This window comes from Bombus pascuorum, chromosome 5 (assembly GCF_905332965.1).
Source record: "Bombus pascuorum chromosome 5, iyBomPasc1.1, whole genome shotgun sequence".
In the NCBI taxonomy this organism is placed as follows: domain Eukaryota; kingdom Metazoa; phylum Arthropoda; class Insecta; order Hymenoptera; family Apidae; genus Bombus; species Bombus pascuorum.
In genome coordinates this window covers 2,169,898-2,196,403 of record NC_083492.1, presented here as the reverse complement: position 1 = coordinate 2,196,403, position 26,506 = coordinate 2,169,898, and the positions used below count along the sequence as shown (strand labels likewise).

Sequence of the window (26,506 nt, the reverse complement as noted above, 5' to 3'; positions counted from 1 at the left end):
GTTGTGTTTTAATATTAAAACGAAATTACACGTTAAAAATTTATTTTTGCTTTCATATAAATCGGCGAACATTTTATACATTGGATGCGACGACAGATTATATTTATTTGCGAGATAGCATCGAATAATTATTTAACACATTAAATATTAACGTAAATAAGAATGTCGAAATATTATTGTCTCTATCATTTAATCAACATTCTATCGCAGTTAACAATTTTTGTCAAAGGCATAAAATTTAACTAAAAAGTAAAATGATAGTTTTTGTACCAGATGCATATTACTATTTAAGCAGCTCTACGAACGATATGTTGTCTAAATTTAGACTCTTAGCTTCGATCGTGTTTTCCTGAAGAGATGTTTTGGGTAGGAAGGATTGACGGTTACGTTTCCATTTCCTGATGTCAACAGTATCCAGTTGATGTACGCGTTTAACATGTGTTCGAAGATTGCCTTTTTGCGTAAAAGAATATTCACAGTACGAACAAGCGTAGGGTCGATCGCCAGTGTGATGTTTTTGATGCATCTGTAGAGTTGACTTTTGGGCAAATGATTTCGTACATAGATCACACTTGTATGGTCGTTCACCCGTATGAATTCGTTTATGTCTTTCGACTTGATACGGTTTTGTAAATATTTTCCCACAAATGTCGCATTCCTTTTTCGATGGATTCCCTTTAATCGTCGGTTTATTGGTTACTACTGGTAACGTTTCTTCCGTAGTCACCTTTGAAAATGGTTCCAGCTGTCGTTCCAACGAAGGTGTCACAGTTGATATCGCTAAAAGACAATTATTTGTTGGCGTTTTTAACATTTGTTCTATATGAATTTCATCCTTGGCATGTTGTTCGTTAGTATCAGATACGACGCTGGGTGTTGTTAGTGCACACCCAGTATCGGGAACCCCAGCCGACCGATGCTGCGAATTGTTAGCTGGTGATGCAGATGATTGTGACAACAACGATTCTTCAGTTTGTATGGTAACAAGACCATTTGTCAGAAGAAAGTGCAAATTCGTAACTAACTGATTGTTTTCGTTTATAGACACAATCGTTTGATTGTTGTTCGATACGATACCTTCTGTGTCGAAATTAATTTGATCAGATAAACAGGAAGCAGCTGTTTCAATACTATATGCCTCTAAATGGGAGGTTAATCCTGCAACTGCCTGTGATAGCTGCTGTTCCTGTGCTATTTGCTGCTTTGGCTCAAAATTATTCATTTTCTCTTCCTTTCCGTCACATTTCTCAAGATCAGACGCTACTTCAGCTATGACTGCAACCTTCAAATGTTTTTGTTTTCTCTTTGGATTATCTTTGTGTTCGCGTGCATGTTTCAATAAGTGTACTTTTCTATGACCGGATGTTCGAAATCTCGAATCGCATATAGGACATCTGAATGGTTTTGAACCTTCACAAACATTGATCAAAATTTATTAAACAATTTACAAACTTGAGAACTTGAGAACGAAAATTTGAATAGTAATTACTCAACTTACCGGTATGTAAACGCATGTGAACTTTCAAGCTACCTTTAGTCGCAAATAAACTATTGCACACATGGCAGCGAAATGTCTTTTTTCCCGTATGAACTTTTGTATGAGAATCCAAAGTACATTTTACGGCAAAGCTTTTACTGCAATAATCGCACTTGTATGGTCGTTCTCCTGTGTGTGTGCGTACATGTCTTATAAGATCGCTTGGTTTGCGAAAAGTTTTCGGACAATATTTACATTTGTTTGTATACTCTTTTCGTTCCTTCTTTTCCAGCAAAATCTATATTACGTATAAAAAAAATTCAGTTAATAATCCTTTGTCAGCGCTCCGTTTTGCTTCACAACGTAGCAACAATTAATAAGAAACTTACTTCCACTTGATCCATTACTTCTTTTTCAGCTACTGTATCCAACAGAACTTTCTCAGAAACGGCAGAATCGGGTTCTATCATAATATTATGTAATGGTGAATGATCATTTGCAATCCGTGGTTGATGCACTTCCGATAAAAACGACGAATTATCTGAATTATCATTTATCCCTGAAGCATTCCATACTGAAGTTTCATGAATTTTACTATGTGATAGCAATTGGATTCTATTGTTGAACTGCTTCTCACACGATAAACATTTAAATGGTCTACAAGAAAACATAACAGAGTACAATAATCAATTATAATTCGTGTCAATGTAACATTTGTTTCGACACTCACTGCTTGACAACATGAATCTTCGAATGTCTATTTAATCCACCATTTGTGTAAAATTTAGAAGAGCACTCTGTGCACTGGTATTCCTTCGTTCCGCGATGGCTTGTCAAATGTTCCTTACACCAAAAAAATATCTTCAGTAAACTTTGACAACGTCAACAAATATGACGGAGAGCACACACCGACCGAATTAGCGGAAAATAACAACTAGGAGAAGAAAGAAAACATCTATTATTTATTTTAAGATATTTACCTTTAAACCAACTGTCGTGAATCCTTGTTGGCTACACATGTGACACTGTAATAGAGATTGTCCACGGGATATTTTGCCCGTAGCGGTTTTAACGATTTCTGGAACATCGGATGACAAAGCGTGCATATTCGATTGAATCTTGAAATCTTGCGATGTTCCCCGAAAGTCTTCTCTACGCAAATTGAATATTTGTTTTCACTGTAATTGTTTCTGATTTGTTCGCGATAAATACATATATTAGAACAGCATATATGTAGAGATGGTAGACAGCTGAGAAAAGAAACTAACAAAAACTTACGTAAAGAATATCGGGTTGATTATACATTGTTTGTGAATACTGTTCTTCTGGGTTTCTTCTACAGTAAATTCATTTGTTATATTTTCTTTTTTGGAGAAGTTTGGCTGGGAAACAAATACAACCGCTTGCACACCAGACTTTTCTGATTGTTCAATATTTATGCTATCTGGTGTCGTAACACAAACAGAAACACGATGTTCATCTTTTACATTCCTAGGTAGTATACTAGCCATATTAGTTGAATTTCTTGTATCTAGTCCAATGTCAATTTCAGTATCCGACTAACAGATAAGATCTTTATTGGTTTCACATTCTCTGTAACGAAGATAGTTTATAGAAAAAGAAATCTTTATCTTACTTGCAAAGTAATATGGTCCATCTCAAATGAATCTAATTGTGTCGAAAATACATGTTCTCCAGCTGATTCTACGTTACTATTACAGTTACTGTTATTATTATTTTCATATATAACATTTAATACAGGTTGCTGTTGTTCTTTCATATGATTAAAATCACTCGTATTTGTACTACTCGAATGTCTCGAGTGATTACCTCCCAGGTTAAGATTCATACCGATATTAAAAAACTGTTGATTCAAAGTTTCTTCTATTTCTCGTATACTTTCCTATCGAAACAAAACAGATTTTTATGGCGAAGAGTAATTACAACGAACTGCTTTTACTTTATTTACTGACAACTTGGCGCTATGATATACAATACCGGTGTAAGTGTTTGATCGCCAGAATAAACGGGCAACGTGACTGAACCAGCTTCATCAGCTTGTAATATTGATGAATTTTCAAGATTTGTTACAGCTATTCCCGCTACATTTTCTAAAAATAAAAAAACAAAAGGAGAGAAAAGTGCATACAAGATTATCAAGTTTATACAAAATAAAAAAATATGATTTCCTGATACGTATAACACGCATACGAATTTGAAACATACGATTAATAAACGTTGTAGTATCGCAACTTGTTGCTAAAACTGGTCTTATTTTTTCCTTTCCTTCAGTTATATTTTGAAACTCGGGAAAAGCTTGTGAAAGCTCTGATCCGAGCTGCGATTGAAATGACAATTCAACCGATCCAAGACGAGAAAGTGCAAGATTATCTGAAAACGTAGAAGAGCAGGAAGTTGTGACGGTGGTAGGGGTGGTATTGGTAGTGGCAGTGGTAGTGATGGAGATGTTGCTGGTAATAGTGGAATTAATAGTAGTGATAGAGGCAGAAGAGGAGGAAGACGATTCAAGAGCCGTTTCTTGTTTAGAACTTTCCTTCATATTTGACTTGTCTGAAGCTTGTTCTTGTATTCTGATTTTCTGTTGTTCCAATTGCTACGAATTCAGAAAAAAACATAACGTTTCATCGTTAATGACGAATCCAATTTTTGTTTTCTTTTCTTCTGTGATAGATACTATACCCGTTGTGCCAATTCATGCTTATGTATTTTCATGTGTTTCCGACAATTGACGTAAGTTTTGAAAGTCTTGTGACAATAAGGGCACATGAACGGTCTTTTATTACTGTGAGTAACCAAGTGTCTTTTCATGCTGCTTTGTGTAGAAAATTTCGCATTACAAAGAGAACAGCCGTATGGCCTCGAATCTTCGTGAGTATGCAAATGCGATTTTAGAACACTATTCGATGTAAATCTCCTGAAACGATTTAAAACGATTTATTACTTGTTGAATAATACTCTTGTTAACAATTTATGTGCACGAAAAGAAAAGAAAAAACAAGGTAAAAAAGAAATTTATTAGATGCATGTTTTAAAGGAAGAAAGAGGAGAGATAATAAATCGGAAAAAAATATTTGCGCATGTACCTATCGCATTTTGTGCATTTATATGGACGTTCTCCCGTGTGGCGGCGATGATGTTGCTTCAAGTGACTGATTTTTCTAAATGCCGCCTGACAAATCCAACATTTGTGGGGTCTGGCCTGATCAGTAGACGTATCATAAGCACGTTTTTCCTTTCCCGAAGATACCACGGAAATTTTATTTCCTGTATCACTAATTACCAACGGTTCTTGCAAGATAACTTGAGGTACTAAACTTTCTACTTCTGGTGATAATTTTAATTTACCCTTTATTTGATTTTTCAATTGATCAGTAGGATAAATGTCAGCATCAATTACTGCATATGTGTCAGGGTCCTTATCATTGTCAATGGTTTTATTTGAACAATTTTCGGATTTTGCATGCGATCTATTATAAAAGGCTTATTTGCAAGTCATCCAATTCTATTATAAGAAAAAAATGTAACGATCACTTACCTAGTATGTGCAATTAAACTACTATGGCACACGAATGCTTTCTCGCAGGAACCACAAGCGTAACGTTTAACACTTGAATGCGTACGTTCGTGTGCTATCATAGTAGATTTCAAAGCGAACGAACGATAACAGTGGGTGCACTAAAGATACAAATAAGTATAAATGTCAAAAAAAAAAAAAAAGATCTAAGATAAAGTAAGTAAGAAAAGATCTCCTCAAGATATGTAAAAAAATGTTTTAATGTGTACATATAAGTACCTTAAAAGGCTTTTCCTGCGTATGAACACGCAAATGACGTATCAAATCTGACGGTTTTTTGAATTCTTTGTGACAAAATGTACACGCGTACCATCTCACGTTTCCTACGCATCGTTGTTTTATTGTCAAATATTTTCTAAAGAAATAGCAGGAAGGAAAAACGATTTATATCAATTATTTGCTCTTTACAATACACTTGCTTTTAGGTACATATAAAACGGATACCTCGTATCACCATCAGGCGCTCGATCCAATAATGTTACAAAATTAACACGAGTTCCAAATTTCTTTATCTCTGATATACCATCAATAAATAAAACATAGTTAGTTATTAAAAATAATTATGCCATAATCTAGTAGTTTATCGAGTGTAATGCGTACCTTCAGAAGCAATTTTATTTTTACTAGGAAGACCACTGTTTTTCAATGCTTGTTGTAAAATATCCTTTTTCGTTACGTTTTCCGACAATAAACGCGGTTCGAAATTTGACGATTCTGTAGTTTGATGAATGTCGGATTCTAAAGATGCCAGTTGTGTTATAACGCTATCAACTGTTGCACGTATATCAGACTCCACGGTATTACTCGAATGAGTATTGTCATTAATGGTATTCTCCTAAAAATGTCATTGCACATCGATCTAATGATTTCAATGCATTGTAGCATTAATAACAAATGAACTGAGAGACATGTCAAGTAATAATTTTGGTCATAAATTACCTCGTTTACATCGGTATGCATACGTTTCATGTGACCATTCAAACTGCCGAGTTTTTTAAACACGCATGAACAATAATTACATCCGTATATAGGTTCTCCCTCTGGGACATTGTGAACTCTCATTATATGAGCATTCAAATTACCTAGAAGTATTCATATTTACGTATAAATAGTAGTAGGAATGACTCAAAGAATAAATAAATAGCAATAAATTCAATCGTAAACAGTTATTGTAAAAAATTACCTTTCTGACTAAACTTGGCGTTGCAAAACTCACAAGCATGAGGTCGAATACCATTGTGTTGCCACGTATGAATTTGCAGCGAACTCTTTTGCGTGAATGCACGACCGCAGTCTGTACACTTTGAAATTAAACAAAATTTAGATCATTTATCATCCAAAAAATACAATTACACGAAGTGAAAATTAGGTTACCTTGAAAGGTTTTTCACCAGTATGCACTCTAATATGCCGCATCAATTGACTTGGCTTTTGAAAAGACTTCAAACATATGGTACACTTATACATTGTTTTGTGTTTTGTCCCCCTTTTCGTTTGTTTTACTACTTTTGTCTGCAACTAAAGACGAAATAGTGATACAAATTACGTCAACCTTGCCGGAATCCTCTGGGAATCGTCACTTGGAATACATTTGACACTGGTAGCATCTTACCCTATAGTGCTCACGAATATGAAGCCTATATAAGGCGGGTTGACTGAACTGTTTATTACATAATTTACATTTTCGTACTTCTTCAATCGACCACTTTTCCCCATGTAGCTTTAAATGTGCATCTAACTGAGTCTATAATGTTCAAGATTAAAGTATATCGTCAATAATTTTTAATTTTCCTTTGATTTTCGAAAGAATAACTATTTTCATTTTTATTTTCTTATCTTTATTGAATTACGACAATCAATTAGTAATTAAAATGTTTATTAATATTAATACTGACCTTTGTCGAGAAAGCATCTTCACATTCTGTACAGAATAAGTTTTCTTCTTTTTCATGTAACAACATATGAGACTTTAAGCTGGCCATTCTCGCAAATTTTTTCCCACATTCTGGACATTTGGGTTCACCTGTATTATGAGTTGCCATGTGAAGTGTAAAATTTGTCTGCAACATTAACATAAAATAACAAATAAAAAAATTTCTATCTAGAGTATACATTACATTATATAATATATTAATGTTGAAAGTATCAAATGAAACATTGAATGAAGAGGAATAGAATTATTACTACCGGCACGTTGAAAGAGGCAGAACATTTCGGACATCGATGTGGTTTTTCTTCTGCATGATTTTCCATATGTTTCCGATATAATGTTTGTTTACCAAATTCTTGGTGGCAAATGTCGCATGTTAAATTATCTGTATCCTAATGCAAAACAAATTTATTCTCTGTTACCTTTATACCATATAACGATTGAAAGAACTAATACATCATATGTAATGGATTATTAATTGCACATATAATTTATTTGTAATCACATAAGGGAAAATAAAATGTAAGCAATTTCAAAATTACTTGAATTACTTGCAAAGAAATTGCTTTGTTTTTCCTGGGCCTTCCAGGGCTATTTTTTTTCACAGATGTATTAACTGGCTTCTGTTTACAAATTTTTCCATCCTTTTCACTAGCTACTGAATCATTCGAAGAAAGAGACTGATATTCTTGTGTAACTGTTTCCTTACATGTTAATTCTCTGCTTGATTGTAATTTTATTTGATCAATGTTATTAGGCTCAGTCTCTAAATTTTGTGTTGATTGCTGAAGTTCTGACTCATTGACGATATTTTCAACGCTTATTTGAAAAACAGGCTGAAATAGGAAACAATTAAAAAATAAAAGTTTCTTCTATAAGATAAATAACGAAGCATAAGATAACAATGTACCGAATGTAATATTAGATTTCCATTAAAATTTTTTACATCTACTAGTGGCGATGCTGCTTCACTTTGTCCAACAAGCATAACTGGAGTTGCAACAATTTCCAACATACCGTCTTTATGTTCTGCAAAGTTTAGAATGAATCGTTACAAGTGTTTGTTGCGAACATTTCCAATTTTATTGTCACAGACTCTTACCAGTTACTGCTAGAAGCGTTCGACCATCCTCAGTAGCAACAAGATTTATAGGTATTGTATCGACATGTGAAGAAGATTCTGTAACTACACTGTGTCGCGTCAACATTTTTTCTCTATTTCAAAATGATATGCGACTCGCAAAGAAAATAATTGTTTAGATACAATCGCGCATAACGAGAAAAACGGCGATCACAATTCCGAACCACTAGGCACATTCACAAAGATTTCCCATTGTATTAGATACTCTAGGAAAGTCCCGGCATAATTCAAATGTTCGAATTTCTTTTGAAAAATGCATAACTCAAATTTCCTAGCGGACTTAATCAACTTAACCTATACTTTTACGATATGAGAGGTTAACTTGAATGATAGGTATCACTAACCATTGACAAAATATAAGATAGACCTGACATTATATGGGATTTTGTGTCTCGTGTTCTGAAATACCGACCTCAAAAAAATTCAAGTATGTAAGATAGGTATAGAAGGGAACTGGGAAGAAGTTCCCTGGAAGGATTGCACACCTGATTGGTCTTTTTTACAGACTCTACACAGTTATAAAGTTAAGCACGTGTATTATAACGTGTCGCATAACAAATAAAACAGTGTATCAACGCGTGTAACGGTAGCGATAGAAAACAGTACAGTACCTCTTATACCTCCCTCACCCCTGTGTCGTTTCGTGAAACCTTTTTACAGTTCCGCATTTTTACTTCCGCGTCTATTATAGTGGCATCTTTAATAATGTGTCTTAAAAATGATAAGAGGATCATGTTACCTTCCCAAAATATGGGATACTAAAAAACATTACATATTAGGTCTATTCTCTATTTTATCTATGGTCGTACATTTCACGATGATTACTTATCATACATAGATCTCGTTAATAAAAACTTGATTCGTGAAAAATGAACATGGAAGACGGTAAATTTCTTGTTTTCGCGAATCAAGCAGAGATGAGTACCGTTCTTCTTTAGACATATCTATAGAATCCAATACTATGGAGCAAAATCATAAAAATGTGAAAATAATACGTAAATGTTCGAATTTCTTTTGAAAAATGCATAACTCAATTTTCCTAGCGGATTTAATCAACTTAATCTATACTTTTACGATATGAGAGGTTAAAATGAATGAAACTACGCACTCTGGCGTTTTTAAAAGTTTGATGTTCATTTACAATCATTCAAAACCACAAATACAGGATACCTCCATATTTAGATACCTTCCTTTATCTTCTAAAGCTAATTTGAAACTTATAACATCTCTAAATTTTACGTAACTGTATTTTACTTTTGTCCAAAATTGTGTGTTTTTTAAAAATTGACGATAATAGAGCAATTCTGCTTCCAGATTTGTGTTTAGGGCGAGCAACTCTAATAAGGATCACCCAGTGGATATTGCAGAATAGAAAATAAATATTTTTTTGTTGAAAAGTGTTATAGGCAGCATCTTTATCAATTCTCGGTATAGGACTGTACAAATACTCTTAACGTATAGATGTCGTTCGCAGAGATCGTGGACGTATACGTTAAAAAAATAAGGAGATAAACGAGGATTGCACGATAGAGAAGGGAGTTAACTAACGCTGAGTGAGCGGTATTACGTACTAGTGGGGCAGTGAGGATGGCTCACGGTGGAAAGAGGAGGAAAGAATACGAAAGAAAGAAAATGTTAAAAGTAGAGGAAGACGGTTAGAATAATGGCGGGCACAAAAGCAGTGTTTCGTGACGTTTTTTTCACAATGGCTTGAAATTAAATTGCTTGCAAATTGTGCAAGAATATCGCAAAGTATATTCTTGAGGTTGCTTTTTCTCAATTTCCAATGACGGCTATCTTTGCGAACTTTACTATCGTCACTGTGCTCGATTCTCTTAGGTCGCCATATTACTGTGCCGTGCCGTGTAGTATCGTACTGTGTCGTGGACGTTATTACTTTCGTACCAAGGCCCTACAAATACGTTAAAGTAATTCGATATATCGTTGCATTTAGCGAGAATTGAAAATCAGATTAGCGGATATGGTTTATACAGATTTGTTCGATTAATCTGTAGCAAATGAGTGAATCGAAGCGTCGATTCGATTGACATGAGGTACATTTATGGAAGACGGTCGATTGTTTATTCCGAAATATAAAACAAGAGGAGAAGAAGATCTGTAATTGTTATCCTAAAGTGATCATACGGATACGTGTATCGCTTATTTATAATTATGTATATGCTGTACGTATACATATATTGTCTGTTTACGACCATGTGTCCGTTTGAAAATACATCGATATAAAAGGTAATTGTGACAAAACGTTCATCACAAAGAAGATTATGTCTTGGAAAACGAAGATTGTCTGCCGCCGACACATCTTTTATGGCGAGCATCTTCGTAGAAGCACACCGACCGAAGTCTTCTTTCGATTCGTCCGCGCATAGTTGGTGTGGATGGACTTTTTAAGAGGGAAGAAAAAAGTCAAAGGGATATCCCTAATTAATTTATCCCTGTATCAGGGAAAACGAGGGAGTAACGACAAGGGCGTTGCGAACACTCGATGCACGACACTTCCTACTTAAGGTGTGTACTTGATGTACTATGTAGGTATTAGTAGTAGCTACATTTCTCTCTCTCTCTCCCTTTCTCCCTCTCCCCCTCTCTCTCACTCTTTCGTGCGCTCGCGCGTGTACATCACACTCAGGTACACTGTACACCTCTCCTTTTCTGCTTTCCTGCTTTCCTCCAGTTTGATTTTTCAAACATATGCAATCTCATGTGTTGCTTTCAATAATATACGCTATTTCATTTATCCATCATTTTATATTTTATACGGTCGCCTAAAAATCGATGAACTAACGTTACAAGACGGTGTTTTTTTATACTCGATCTATGTAAAGAAGAAAAATTGATTGGCATTCGTGTCATATTTACGGAAATTGTGTTGGTTTCTTAAAAGACCGATAGAAATTCAAACAAAGTTGGGTGCTCTTTAAGAAAACACTTTACAGTCGTTTGAAAAACTTATTGAACCAGTACTATGTAAACTTTGTTGAAGAATTAGGATAACTGTGTACTGTATATATATATATGTTTGCGTTAATACAGCGAAATAACGTAACTTCAGAGAAAACAGCCGAATGCATTCCTAGTTTCTTATCGTATGCTTATCATAATAATCGCGAGCGTAAATATTAAACAATGTCGAACCGTTTCGTTTATCAGGGCTGTGAATCGGTCGGCATAATTCAAAAAATGAGCAAATAATTCGTACACCGAGTTCGATTCTATTCGAAAGGACAAAATTAAAAGGAAAAGAACTTTTACCCTATACTATAATTTTATGTAGATATAAACGCTAGCGAGAAAAATGTATTCTGAACGCGCAAAAAACACATATCCAATGTGAATGATAAAACAGAAAAGGACAGCAGAATCTTTCATATTGGCTACCGCGATGAAAAAATTTCTATCTTTTATACGTAAAACTACGCGATGTTTTCGGTTAATCTCGATGGCCTACGAAACGATGATATCTGCGGCGTTCTAAAATACGATAAGGTTCGGTGGTAGGATAAAGAGAAAATCAAGCCGTTTAAAAACATTGGACGTGTTTGATCGTTCTACATATGTAAAATAGGTTATACGATTTGTTATTTTAACTCCTGCTGAGATCGAAAAATCTGTTTTTGTTGGAATGGTCGATATCAGAGGAGGAACACCGTTATTTTTGTCTTTAATGTTTAATGTGTAGTTACACTTTGTAGTTAACCTCGCTGCGCTATAGAATTACAAGATAATCGAGTTAAATCGACGTAACGAATTATTCGAACCAATTTTCCTTTTTCTCGTGCAATGGAGGATAAGTAAATCACGCGGGACAATGAAAGATATTTCTTTTTTTTATTTTTCGTATTATTATTCCGACCTGAGTAAATTATATCAAGAAAGTATGTCGCGTTACAGAGAAAGTAGAATGGTTCGCTGCTCAGCCGTACTATGTGCGCGCACCTATATATGTAGGTATGTACATATACATGTGTACATTAATTCCGATATGTATAGTACACTTTAGGAAGGAAAAGCATACTACTGATAAGACAACTTTCATACATTGTAAATATGCGGAGAAATTTTGAAAAAGCAGCTTGTTCTATAAATATTACGACGTAGAATCGAATACGATTGAACTCTCGATTATGGCAAATAGCATTGCCAATGTTTTTCACTTTGCCAACTTAAGGTACTTTGGTAATACGAATGTACAATGACGCTAAATTATCGGTTGTTTTCAGGAAACGGCACAATGGCTGAGGACCGAAATAATTCCCAACGGTTGGTTAGGCAGGCGCACACGGTACGTAATACCAAACGATCGTGCCAAACTTCGATTCGGTTTATTTTAGTGAGCGAAGCTGGGAAACGCGCACTTTCCAGACATAGCGCGAGGGTGGGAAGGGAAGAAATTGAAAGGATCGAGTCACTGAGCGCTTTTCCAAGCGCTTCTTCGCTATCAACATCTTTTACTTCATGCTTTCACACTCATTAACTTTTGCTGCCACTTAACATGTCTTGATGTTTTTAAATTACCAACTCGCCCGCCTGTCGTTACTTTCTACCGCGTTTTTCTTTTCGATACGCGTTTCTATTTCTTTTTCCTTTTTTCCTTCACCGATTCTTTCTTTTTCTTCGAATTATGTTTTGCTCTCGCATTGTTCGTTGTTGTTATAATAAATGAAAAAACGATCTGTCGCAAGCAACATCAACGCTAATGCCTTGTTCTTATAGTTGATCGGTAAGACGCTATATTTCTCTTTTGCCGTTCATTTCTCCTGCTTTCTGTATTTTTCTCTACCTTTCTTCTTTTTTCTTTCTTCTTATCCACCGATACCAGAACACACGTCTATAAAGGGGGAGAAAGAGCAAGGAGCGGGAGTTAAAAAGGGGATTGCAGTGTTCGATCGTTTCAATATCTTGAAAACAAAGTAAAGTAAAATCGTTAAGAATGGCATGTATGCCTGTGTATGCGGGCAGGATTCGTCTCAAGTTCAAGGTTGAAGAAAGAAGAGAAAGAATAGAATTTCTTTTAGATAGAACACGGTTCGTCACCGCCTCCAGTATCGACGCTTCCAACAGGATCAGGCGGTGGTGTCGGGACAATCGCTAGCGCGATAGTAACAACGGGAGGCGTTCAACGGTACGATTCGCCACCTAGAGGTCCAAGAACGTTATTGCTGCGCCGCGGAGAAAATGGTTTTGGCTTTACCCTCCGTCATTTTATCGTTTACCCACCGGAGTCCTGTTGCGTGAGTATTCGTTTAAAATCGCCACTCGATTCGTTCTCGCGACACGTTCTCGCCTTTGATAGAAAATGAATTTCCATTAGATGCTACCAGGACACGAACGAACGAGGATAGACGAGCCGATGGATACGATATTCGTGAAACAGGTACGTGGAAATTCGCCAGCAGCAGAAGCAGGCTTACGTACAGGGGATAGGGTCGTTTCTGTGGACGGAAGACCAACGCGCGGCGAGCAATACGCGAAAGTAGTTCAACGTATCCAGCAGGCGGGTCCCTGGCTACGACTTCTCGTGGTCTCCAAAGAGGACGATATCTTGCAAAGATATTTCGGTGAAACTGCTCACAATCCTGAAACCAATCAACGACCGCGTCTTCGTTCTCCGGAGAGAAGCGGACACAGGCAACGCAGATCAGTCAGTATGATTCCCAGCTTGTCGCCAAGAACGAGACAGTCTTGGGTTTGTCCCGCGCGAAGCTCAATGCCGACACCGCTATGTCAAGATCAAGATTCACCTCGACAGCTGATCGACGACAGTGTAGGAATCATCGATAAACATCAGCAACAATTGCAACGAAACATCGCCAAATCGAACATTTTTGTTGGAACCCTGACGAGAATACACGAAAATATCGCAAGCGCTGGTACTTTACTACCCGGTGAACGGCACTCGATAGATACGAAAAATGGTACTTCTTCTCTGCCTTCGTCTCCTGGACCTGAAAAGAAGGTAAATGATAAATTTCCGATACTTCCGCAAGGACTTCAAATCGTATCGAAGCGAGCGAAACAGTTCGAGTCAGGGCGATTATTAAGCGACGACGATGAACCGACCGGTGATCGAATCAGCCTCTACAAAAGCGAGCTGTCGAGATTATCGACTAAGCATAGCGTGCCGAACGTTGCCGTTAGAAGAAGGGAATTTGAATCGAAAGCCGAAGCTCAAGAACCGAGAAGAGTACCACCTGTGCCAACCAGGGAAACTAAATCCTTGGATAGTGGTAAGTTTTCGCATTTGTTTCTTCCTTCTTTCTGTTTTGCTGATCGAAAGATACCTTTGTCGTGGGATTACGAATAAAATGACGTAATTCTTTGATTATTGTACACTCTTAATATACTACTGTGAATATCTAGGTAGCGGATTAAAAGGCAACAGAGTAATACCTGTAGGCAGCAAACACATCCACTGTGAACCACCGGGCAACTATAACTCGTTAGAAGGTAGAAGAGAGAGTCGATTTAGTTAAATGTTGTGTTTGTGCCGGTGTATTTCTCTTCTCTCACTCATTCTCTAATTTACTGATTCACCCATCTCTTTAATCCTTCTCCGCCCTTTTATCAGTCTTACTTCCATACATACACATGTCCTTCCTTCCTTCCTCTCTCTCTCTCTCTCTACCTCTCTCTCTATTGTTTTTGTACCGTTCCAGTGTCCGTCGCACAGCTTTTAATGTTGTGCTACATTGCTCTGGTCAAGCACGAGGTTTACTTGTTTCGTAGGCATACACGTTTTTGTACGTTCGACGTCATGATATTAAAAACTTACTAATAACTTGAGACATTGTTTCGATTTCAAAAGTACTCTAATGGTTTGTTATTTTCGCATGATTTATATAGAGACACCCAATCCGAGAATCACAGACGGGGAAACAGTACGGCCGAGAATTCGTAGCAACAGTGCTGAATCATGGGAATCTACGAGTACGAGCAATTTGTTAAATACCGTTAGACTTCACTGGTTTCAACGACAGGACGATACCGAGCGAAAGCGAGATACGAACGGAAATGACAATGGTGTTTACGTTGATGCGACTAATATATGCGATGGAAAGGAGAAAATCGCGGAGAAAGGGTCTAGAAGACAACAACAGGATGGTTACGCGCAAATCATCAAAGCTGAATCTGGTAATTTTTTTTCGTGTTATCTTATTTTCTTTTCCTTTTGAAAATTCCATGAAGTTACATCATCTTAATTTGAGATAATCGATTAAAAGAGGTATAATTAATGATTTTGGGTGATTCAAAGGTGTATTGCCATCGGATAATGATATGCACAATAACGAAGTTGTATTCAGGCGGCAAAAGAATACGCAGATTGGTATGTATTTATATCTACGTTTATATTTGTACAAGTATCGAGTATCGATAAGTTTAACGAATCAATCTGCTCACCAAAGAAATTTGTCTTTGTTCGTTTTCTTCAGCAGACGAAGATCGTGCCACAAGAAGGGTATCCTACTTGAAAGCGACTTGGGGCGAACGAATTCATGTCGACAGTGATTTGGAACTAAGCGACTCGGAGCCTATTACCCATACTTCTAGAAGGTAAGTCGAGGAGATCGCTGCCATCGTACATAGAAGCTTTTTTCTTTAGGTCTATCCACCTATGTTTCTTTCTCCTTCTCTCTGTCGTGTACGGGGTATAGCGTCTTTCTATGATGTTTGGGGTGTGGATCACTTGCCTGTCGTAGTATATCGTAGTTGATCATTCGCGAGTGTACATCAAGTTCTGCCTCCGTCCATATTTTCAGCATTCATAAGAGATGGCGGCTACCGCTACTTCCAAACGATATAGCATCGCTGCGTCGCATCTTCGAGGAAGTGACTCAATCGACGAGTTTAAACAAAAATATTAATCGGTGAGGATAGTACTATGCAGAACTGGAAAGAAGACTATCGGGATGACACAAGGGCAAGAGGGATAGGAGGAGTAATTTCTCTCGTCAGACGATACAAATTTTAGAGTAATACGCTGCAAGTGTATGTGATCAAGGTGGACCTAACGTATTACGATCGATCGGGTGCCCGCATTCTTTCCGCTCGTTTTCTTTTCAATTCTGCACTGTACATGTTGAGACAATTACAAAGATGGTGTATTCTGTTTTCGCAACCGTCTTGTCTTTTATCGCGTTGTCGTTATAAACGTGTCCTAAATACATGGTATATTTCCTCGTTACTGGTTGCGATTGAGCGCAACATATTAATACACTGATCGCTCGATTTAACCGCTTCGTTTCTAACAACAGTAATCGCTAATCATTAACCATTCGTGTTTGTAGAAACGCGTATTAATTCCATCCCATACCTTCGCTGTATTTGTGTTTGTAGCTGGTACATATTGTTGGTTGGAAATAGAATTCCATGATCGATAGTGTTGGTAACGAAAGACGAAGGAAAAGAGAATCGCGTCGCCAAATTGTCCAAATGCATTCGCTCCTTTTGCTCTTTTCATTGTTATCGTCCCTTTCGCTCTTTTCGCTCTTTTCGCTAGTCTTACCGTGTACGATTAATATGGAAAAAGAATTGATCACGAGATTTCTTGATCAACTAGACAAACGTATGTCGGCAGTTATCGTATTAAAGAAAGTACGCTGGACTTTTTCAGCGGCAATTCTATTTGTACTGGCCGGGAAGCAGCGACTGGCATTATAAAAGACATCGGACAAGTGGAACGAGAGGGACCTTTACATGTCAAATTTACTGTACTTGATGGCAAGGTAATGATATACATATTATATATATATATACAGGTTCACTGATCGTGATATACGTAACAAGGTGCATTTAATCATGTCATTTCTTACGTTTTATTAAATTTCAGCGATCTTCCGATCGATCATGGAAACAGCTATGGGGTGTTCTTCGCGGACCGATTCTCTTCTTTTATAAGGATCGTCAAAATCAGGTATTCAAAAAGAAATATGTATTTTCAAGTTGATCAAATTTAAGATTACAATCTATATCAATATCAATCTATATCAATAAAATTTGTGTATTATTATTATTTACTATTTACAGTCCTTGCCTATCCGCTTGGGATAGACCTTTGGCTTTACTTTTCTCTTTGATATAAATTTTTATATAAATGTGATATATATGTATACATTTGTTTTTGATTATTTTTTTAGAGTCCTTCGTTATCCTGCGACGGCGAAAATGTAGCTCAAAGCGTAGACGTGAGATGTTCCCTTGTAGATATCGCGGAGGATTATACGAAACGTAAACACGTATTACGGTTAGCAAATCCGAACGCCGAAGTTTTGCTACAGACCGAAGACGCAGCGTCCATGGCGCTTTGGCTACGAGCTCTACACGAACATGCTGCTGCTGAAAAACCGTCCGTAAGTTAAGATGTTACAACCTGTAATCTTCATTTATTAAATTGTAGCCTTTGTAACAAGTCACTCAACCGTTAGTTTTGTTTTGTTTTGTATTTTAGGAAATTGCTCATAATAGTACTTTGAAGCAACAAGCTGTCCCGCAAACTCCAGGTCCAACCAGCAGTTCTTCAACCTGTCAAACAACCACGAATGCCAGTCCAATGACAATGTCGACTGGTAGTGGTAGTGGTGGTCAGCGATTAAGCCCCCTTCCAGGACATAAAGGCATCAAGAAATTAACTTCGTTTAGGAACAGATCTCCGACTGGACAATCACCGATAAACAAGACTCGAAAACCGAGTCAAACGAACGATAGTTTGGTTTCTCCAAAGACCAAGACATGGAAGGGTAGGGTCGCAAAACAATTGCGGAAAATGCATGGACAAACGGGATCTCCTTCTTCGCCAACAACGCAACTACCACCTGAGGGTGCTACATTCAAAGTACCGCTTGAACTTTGTCCACCGGTAATCGCTTTCATCTCTCTCTATTATTTTATTACTTATATTTTCTTCGGTTAACGACAAACTTTTTTACTAAACTCATATTCTAATTGACTAAACTAAATTTTTTCGTTCTCGAATAGTCATCTTTCTCGGAATACGTGCCATTGATCGTTGAAATGTGCACAAGTATCGTCGAAGCGAGGGGTCTCGAAGTAGTCGGTATTTATAGAGTACCCGGTAACACTGCCGCTATTTCACATTTAACCGACAGCGTGAACAAAGGATTCGAAAATATCAATCTCCAGGTAAAAATATTACATCGTCGTGCAGAACGATTATTCTATTATTACATTACTGATTATTCGATTTATCTTGCTGCTTGTAGGATCCTAGATGGAGCGACGTAAACGTAATATCTTCTCTTCTGAAGTCGTTCTTTCGACAGCTGCCAGATTCGCTACTCACCGCGGAATTATACCCTATGTTTATCGATGCCGATAAAGTCGAGGATCCTCAAAGAAGAATGACAACGATAAGGAAGTTGCTCAGGGATCTTCCGGAACATCACTTTGAAACTCTCAAGTATTTGATGTTTCATTTAAAAAGAATAGTCGAACATAGCGAGATTAATAAGATGGAGGCAAAGAATTTGGCCATTGTGTTTGGTCCTACGTTAGTTAGAGCCAGTGGTTCCAGAGACAATATGGTTACTATGGTTACTGATATGTCGCATCAGTGTCGAATTGTTGAAAGTTTATTAAACAACGTATGTATCTAATCTATGATATTTTTAGTTCTGTTCATATAAACAAGGATGAAACGATGAAATAGAGGCACTCGACTGGAGCATTGATGATTAAACACCTGGTTATAGGTCGATTGGTTCTTTTCGGACGATGATTTGGACGATTTAAGTCGACTGAGTGTGAATCTCAGTCTTCCAGCTGACACTAGCGAGATCGAGACTACAACGTCGAGTAATAATCATAATCTCTTGTTGAACAACATTCAGAAGGTCGAAGGTACGATTTACAAATGGTCTACTTTCGATTGTTATTCTTCGATACATTTGATTCTGCGTTGCAACGATACATTTTTCATATTTCTATGCATTAATTTCGTTTTAAATTTTGTATGAACGAAATAGGACGCGAAATGGCTTCTGCCAAGGACATTGTATCATCTATTATATCCGCTGCTAATCGTAAAATACAAAGAAGAAGAAAGTGTCAAGACGAGACGGACAACGAATCTCACGAAGTCGATAAGGTTTGGTTTTATGCGAGAGATATAACTGTTTGACTGTACACGTACTTGTATTTCATTTAATTAATTTCCACAACGAAATGGTGACGATTTGCTACGATTTACATTAACGTACACTTACGTAGACTAACGCGTATTAACGCATTCTAACTGTTGCAATATCGCGTTTGTTTCATATTTAGCTGAGGATGAAACAAGAAGCAGAAAACCTTCAAAATCGGCGAAGTATGGCATTGAACGAGAGGCAATGTTCGGTCAGTGAGATCGTTTTAATGCACGAAAGTCAGAATCAGTCGAATCGTTCGATCGATCGATGCGATCGGTCACCGACGCTTGATCAGACTGCGATTACTAGCGCAAGTATCGGTGGTTCCGATGTCATAGCTGATTGCACAATTAATAACCGTGATTGCACGTTAAACAGTCACGATGATGTTTCTTCGGAGAAATCGAACAGATATTTAAATCGTATGGTAGAGTCGGTTCCATCGATTCAACCGACTCATCGCTCGGCCGTCTCGTCGGCTTCAGAGTCTTCCCGACTCTCTAGCGAGACTGGCCTGAGCTGTTTCGATGCAAGTTCGACGCTTTCCAGCGCTTCGAACGACACCAAACAAAGCAACGACGAGGTTACGATAAGAACATATGCTGGATTGAGCGCGTCTACTCAAGAACGTATACGAAGATTTGAACAGGAAACAAAGGCAATGTTACAGAGGGATCGGAATCGACAAAGACGCGAAGCTGAAAGGAGAGAAGAAGAGAGACGGAGAATCGAGATGGAATGGCAATTGGCTAAACGTGAAATGGAAAGCGACGATCTGCTCGACAGTATAGTAGACACAACTGTGACAACACCTACTACTTATCTTTCATCCACAACGAGACTTTCTAGTTTTAACGACAGGCTTGCCGATAAATCTTTCCTCGATATCGGTTCCCGATCCACTGCTCGAATGCCGTCTTTATCTATAGCTGTGCAACAACAACCCACGCCCGTTAGACGAGTATCGCAACTCGCGGACGAACCTGCTACGATTCTGCCCTCGGAGAACGTCTCGAACACTATCATAAAGAAATTGAAAACCGATTCGGAGGTAAGATTGCATCGATTTCGAATCTGATCGCAGTTCGATTACAATTCAAAGAACAAATATTTGCGAATATAACAAGACACCTGTTATTTTACCATTATTACTGGTTTCTTGAAATTTATAGCAATCACTGGAAAAATCTACGACGCTACCGCCAATTCGTTATGGCAGTTTGGATTCTCTGCACGAAACACACAACGTTTCTCAGTCGTCGCTTTCACCGACCAATCAACAACGGAAACCTCTTTCCAGTGATGTCTCGGACGATGGTTAGTATTGATATATCAACTACTTTCCTGTGATATTCGTATTGTGTCCATATCCTTGTTTTATTTTTTTAAACTGGAACCTAAACCGAAAGCTATAGTGTGAAGCTTGTCTTTGAATCTCCTGGGTGTATATTTTGTTGTTGGTTGATCCTCCTTAATTATTCTTAATTATCAAAATACGAAAGTAGTCGAAAGAAACGAACACGCGATACGTGCGCGATATCAATGTTGTCAAGTGTTCCGGCACTGACGATTATCACGAAACGTTAACTCTCATCCTATCTATGTATTTATTCTCTTTATATTTTTCTCTATCTAACGTTGCTTCTCCGACGCTCTTGGTGAGTGTAGCTGGATCTTGTTTTCTACAATGGACTCAGAAGATTCTGACCATTAACAAAAAGCTTTCTAGGTACTCTTTATTTGTTCTTTCTACTCTTTAAGAGATCTTTACGAGTAACCGTCCGATATTGCACGATAGATGCATACGGTTATTTTCTTTAACTTTATATCTTTCTACAGATATTTCGAGGTTGTTGTTTCTCTTCTTTCCCTCTTTCTTTTTTCCATTACTCGCTCTTGTTCGATATTATAATATTTTCGCGAAAAGCCGACGATACAATCGGGTAACGATGGCACATTGCATTTTATGTAGATCAAAAGCACCTTGCTACGAAATTGTTTTCTATTTTTTTTTCGTTTCGTGCATGCTAATATGTATAACTAGCTCTGTTTCTATTAATATCGAATGTCAAGTTGATTAAGCTTGATCGATTAATCAGTTGTGCGCTATTGAGATAAGTTTCAACGTGCACACCGTGATTATCAATCTTATATTTTGTTTTTCTCGAATCAGACGTTGAAAGCTTTTTCTTCGCATCTGCATGTAACGTACTAAAGACGACAATGTCGAAAAAACAAAAAAAAAAAGAAGAAAAAACAGGACTATTCGTCGGGTACCGCAGCTTGATCGCTTGCTCGCTGAATTGTTCGCTTTTGATCTTGGCGTTGAAACTGCCTCCTGCTCGTTCTTCGAACGAGTCTCACCTAAACTCTCGGTGTATTATCTACTATAGTATCTGTAATTAGATGTGACCGTGCAATATCTTAAATGTATAAAGTATCTTTATAGTTTTCTATATTTCCCTTTCTATTTTTTCGTCTTTCTGGAACACGATAAAATCCTATTTACAATGTATGCGTGTACGCGTGTTTGTTTGTTTGCGCGTGTGTGCGTGCGTGCATGCGTGCGTGTTTGCGCGAGTTCAATTAGTAATATTAAATACGAGAGAAGAGACGTGTAAAGCCGAGTGAAAGATCGCCAATACGAATACGCGATAGTCGGATACGAACCGAAAGAGTAAAGAACAAAACAGCGAAACAAAAAAGGTGGTGTCGAATGAAAGAAAATTAAAGAGGAAATAGATTGTATGGAGGAAGGTATATTAGAGGTAGATCGATCTGTAATCGATTGGAAGATCGGAAGGAAAGAAGCCGAGAGGGTGTAAAAGTGTGGAAGAGGGGCAGGGGCAGACTCCTCGCTTTCGTGTTCGTTCGATGGTTTGCTCGTTTGTCACTGCCAGAAGCTGTTAGTACATGTTCTCGATGGGGTGTCGATTATGACGATGCGAATGCGTTGAACACTCTTAGGCAAACGGCAAATCCCGGTTTCTGGTGGTACATATCGTCTCACCTACATGGTACCGCAAGCCCCTCTGGTTCCGCCACGAAGACACCGGGCCCATCGTCAATGCCAATGCCCATGCCGATGTCAATACCAATGTCAATGCCAATATCAATGCCGATGTCAATGCCAATACCAATGCCAATGCCAATGTCGATGCCGATGCCAGGGCGAATGCGAGTGCCAGGGTCAGTGTCAGTGTCAGACGCAGCCGACATCGATGTTGTGCAACGATCATCGACACCCATCGCATCCTCCTCGGGAGTATCACCGGCCTCGGAGCCCTCCGAATTCTCGGAGCCTATCGAGCCCGTCGAGCAGTCACCACCGCGAGGGGTGTCTTCGGGCTCAGGGGCCGGATTGTCTTCCAAGACTATAAACAGGTTCCTTCGAGGTAAATTACTTCGTCTGCCAATAGGAATACCAAGTCGTAAACTGCTCGACTATGGTTGTGACTCGCTCACACGAATGGCTTTACACTCTTTATTTCTGCTAAACGCACGTTAACATCTATCATCTACTACGAGTCTTATTTATCTTTATCGCTTTATCTCTGTCACTTTCGCTCATGACATCTCCGTCATTCGAACGCTCCGTTGGTTATCGCGATGGCTGGCTGTTTGTCTATCCGTCTGGCTGTCTGTCTATATTATCCTTCTTTGCTTTCGATAAAGATACTTCTTATCTGTCAAAATCACTATACGTGCTACGATTATTGCTCCTTTTTTCTTTCTTTTCTTTTTTTTTTTTTCTTTGTTTTTCCTAATATTTCCAAGTTCTAGATTGTCGCTACCGGAGGAAGAAAGAAATTGCATTTTCCGTTATTCGATGCTTTCTCATCGCTGCACGATATTCTTTTCATTTGTTTATTTGATCTCTATACGCATTGAAGATGGCAAGATGGTAATACTCAACGTTATTTGTGTTTTTCCTTCCTTCTCTTTTGTTTTACATCATTTCTTCGTTCGTTCTTCTCTTCCCCTTATCTCTTCCTCCGTTCCCTTCGTTTCCTCTTCTTCTTTCCCCTCGTTGTTTCCCTGCGTGTCGTACTTTTGTTGCGTCTGCTCTTCGCTTCAATTAAGATTTGCTAATCGATCGAGGTATCATCGTGGTTTAATCGTATTCGATGCGACATGCCGAGGGGTAGCAGAAATCGAAGAAAATATCAAGATGAGAGTAGCGAAGGGTTAAACGGATATACGACAGTTTTTGATACTGACCAATCGTTATCAGTTGCTGGCAGTAATACCGCGTAGCAAGAACGACGATAGAAATGCAGTTTACGCAAATTGTGACTTGTAGTTGCTGTTTCATCCACATAACGATGCCTTTCTAACGAACGGCTCAAGCTCGTTATCACGCTCGTTGTTTGCTGTTACGCGAACGACCATAATTTTATTTTGCGGTCGAGGACAATCACGACCATCGTTCGATGCTTTGTGTGTGTTTCTCGTTGAACCGTTCGCTTCCGATTTAATATACACAGGTATCATCGTGATCGGTAAGACGAACGTGTTTCTATTAAAGCGAATCGATTGAATTGCAGGTAGCGATTTGCTGACCAGCTTGACGACCACGTTCGATCGTAAATGGAAGTCCCTGGTAAACTCGTCGAATCAAACGATTCGTGGATCGGCTATGGAGAATCTGTCTCTCAGCGACGAGGACGCTGCGATAACGCGAGACTCGCAAAACTTGCGAAATCAACGAGGAGGAGGAGGAGGGTTACGAGAAGAGAAAGAAGAACACAAAACAGCTTGTCCTCGATCGTGCTCGATTGAAAGCTATCGGGATCCGAGCCTCCATAAAACATCTATCGAAAAGCATCAATACGTTCGTCAAAAAAATGCAAGTATACACTCCAAGTCAAAGCGAATTAATGAAATTGAATAAAATTTAGTGTAATCGTATAGCATCCATAGCACATATGCGCAGGTATATTCACTTACTCATACCATTGGTTGTTTTACTCATGCGCAGGATGCTCCGGAAAAGGATACGGATTCATCGGTAACAGAGAATAGCAGCGTCGATCGACCGGATAATACCGATATGCCGGATAATGATCGAAGCGCTAACGTACGAAAAAGGGTCGAACCGAAACAAGAGCAATTGCGATCGAGCAAGGAAACAACGACCACGGCGACGGTTTACGAAGCAAGTTTAGCAGCGAACGAACCGCAAGAATGCTGTAGGCACGAGAAGGAAACATCGGTGTTGGCGCAAAATGGTGGTAAAGCGATCGACGATGTGAAAGATTTTCGACACGATGTCGATTCAGCGAATTATTCGAACAAGCTCGAAAAATTTGAAAGTCTGACGAATTCCGAAGTCAGATCGCGGCTCAAGAGATCTGAATCTTTAAATAAGAGATCTGAAAATACCTCGTCCAAGTTGAAGAGGTCCGAAAGTTTGAACAAACATTCTGTCGAGAGGCTCTCGTCCCCGACCAATGGCAAGTTGAAACGCTCTGAAAGTTTGAACAAGCATTCGGAAAGATCCGATTCTCCGAACAGTAAATTAAAGCGATCGGAGTCGCTGACAAAAACTGAAAAAACTGAGTGTAATATTAGCAAGAGACGACAATCCGTTAGAAAAGATAGTGCGACGAAATTAAAACGAAAAAATGGTATGCCCGAACGATCGATCAAGCGCAGGCACACTGTAGGCGGTACCAAGGATTTCGACAAAGTACATTGGTTGGATAATAAACTGCAAGTCGAGGCTGAAAGAGTGGTGAGAAACGAATATAGACCGAAGAAAAGTCAATTGAGAACAAGTTCCCCGGATTTAAGTACTGGTCGTATCGGTCTTACCGATACTAGTTTTCTCATCGAGGTCAGTTTTCGTGGCCCGAGTAACGTCGTTTTTAACGTCACTAACGCTCGTCCACAGTCTTTACCGGATACCAGCTTGACTTCTAAAGTGTTTAAAGTACCTCTGGAGAGTCACGTGTAACGAACACGACGTACAGCCTGTAAGGTAAGGGGCAACGAAGAAGCAACAGGTGTCAAAGCGTATGAAACGAAAAGAAATTACCGTGAACGTTGATATTTCGTTTATCGCGAGCACCGAGACGCGACGTTTCTCTTTTTACATCGCAGCGTGTCAATTATTTACGTACCGTACTAGTAACCCGAGCGCGATTGTGTGCAATTTTTTGTACATATAACGTATATGTACATAGATTATATAGCGTGTAATTAAAAATTATAATTCTGAATGTTGTAGAAGTGGTGTGCGTATGTGGCATCATTTGGTGCGTATGTATATTGCCCACTCTTAATAGCGTTACGTAATATCGGATTAATATCGGAACAAGCGTTGTAACCCATAGGTTTTCTATTTCTTACAATTAGAGTAACCGAATACGATATGATTATACACATCGGCTGTGTGATGTCGGTCAATTTCATCGACATTTATCATCCTGTCTATACTATTTTAGACGTATGTATTTCCAGAATGGCAACGATTCGCTGATATACGTTGCTCATTTACCCAGAACGAGTAATACTCGTTTCACCGATTATATACCCGTATACAGACTGGATTTCTTTGTACGTTTAACACGAACGCGAACGTGGTGGTATTTCTTTTATTTGATCAAACGTGGTTTTATTATTGAACGTAATCGATCGATAAGACCATGTAAGGTAAGATCGTGCAAGGCAGCTTACGAGCCTGACAATCTTAGATTTATAAGATTTTCTTAGACTTGTAAATACTTATAGACACGAATGTAAGTACGTAACGAATGAAACTGTAGATCGGCGATAAAGCGATATTTATTTTAAATCCGTAACAATCGTGATACTATTATTTATTGAATATGCAAGATACCTAGAATTGAAACAACAATGTATTATCTACGAGTACACGGTATCGAATTTGTAAATAAATCTTATATATTGCTAAATTAAAAACCAATCCAACTTGTTAATTAGTAGGTATTTTCAATCTTCATCCGCATAAATTTAAACGATATACGCATATACGGACAGTGTGAGGTTGATCCACGAAACTGCCTCTCATTTGGCGAAGCAAGTAAGACAAGTAAGGTTAGCCGTAGTTAAATGCGTTTAGAAGTGGTTTCGACGTGCGTTCAATCCAAACGAAGCGAATAAGTTAAATAATTGACAATTATTGACTCGCCCCGAGCCAGTACATACCTTTGGAACCGCCAAATTTTTTCTCCAA

General features: G+C 38.3%; 2 protein-coding genes across 12 annotated transcripts; one reads left to right on the top strand and one right to left on the bottom strand.

Annotated features, from left to right (window-relative positions):
- Positions 1-25: 25 nt before the first annotated feature.
- Positions 26-8,836, bottom strand: LOC132907550 (zinc finger protein 91-like). Of its 2 annotated transcripts, none has more exons than XM_060960760.1 (24): positions 8,105-8,836; positions 7,913-8,031; positions 7,545-7,838; positions 7,260-7,394; positions 6,968-7,132; positions 6,685-6,816; positions 6,447-6,590; positions 6,256-6,373; positions 6,012-6,154; positions 5,673-5,907; positions 5,517-5,586; positions 5,292-5,427; positions 5,034-5,173; positions 4,582-4,965; positions 4,178-4,412; positions 3,704-4,091; positions 3,476-3,588; positions 3,114-3,380; positions 2,756-3,036; positions 2,458-2,629; positions 2,208-2,320; positions 1,867-2,134; positions 1,499-1,775; positions 26-1,410 (listed from the first exon to the last, which is right to left on the bottom strand). In XM_060960760.1, exons 1-24 carry the CDS (start codon positions 8,208-8,210, stop codon positions 284-286), a joined length of 5,562 nt encoding a protein of 1,853 aa, XP_060816743.1. In that variant the 5' UTR covers positions 8,211-8,836; the 3' UTR covers positions 26-283. The 2 variants fall into 2 exon arrangements, with proteins under 2 accessions (XP_060816743.1, XP_060816744.1); XM_060960761.1 differs by having other exon boundaries at positions 7,554-7,838.
- Positions 8,837-9,669: 833 nt separating this feature from the next.
- Positions 9,670-26,249, top strand: LOC132907548 (rho GTPase-activating protein 21). Of its 10 annotated transcripts, XM_060960743.1 has the most exons (24): positions 9,672-10,071; positions 10,159-10,669; positions 12,382-12,443; positions 13,177-13,392; positions 13,473-14,388; positions 14,522-14,608; positions 15,005-15,292; positions 15,414-15,485; positions 15,592-15,712; positions 15,919-16,026; positions 16,773-16,884; positions 16,989-17,072; positions 17,296-17,508; positions 17,607-18,014; positions 18,134-18,298; positions 18,379-18,759; positions 18,868-19,015; positions 19,141-19,262; positions 19,442-20,356; positions 20,478-20,622; positions 20,974-21,034; positions 22,273-22,700; positions 23,853-24,154; positions 24,287-26,249. In XM_060960743.1, the coding sequence occupies exons 3-24, from the start codon at positions 12,393-12,395 to the stop codon at positions 25,262-25,264; spliced, it is 6,321 nt and encodes a 2,106-aa protein (XP_060816726.1). In that variant the 5' UTR covers positions 9,672-10,071; positions 10,159-10,669; positions 12,382-12,392; the 3' UTR covers positions 25,265-26,249. The 10 variants fall into 10 exon arrangements, with proteins under 10 accessions (XP_060816735.1, XP_060816726.1, XP_060816733.1 ...); XM_060960750.1 differs by having other exon boundaries at positions 9,672-10,669; positions 13,181-13,392; XM_060960745.1 differs by having other exon boundaries at positions 9,672-10,669; positions 15,595-15,712.
- The last annotated feature ends 257 nt before the right edge of the window (positions 26,250-26,506 follow it).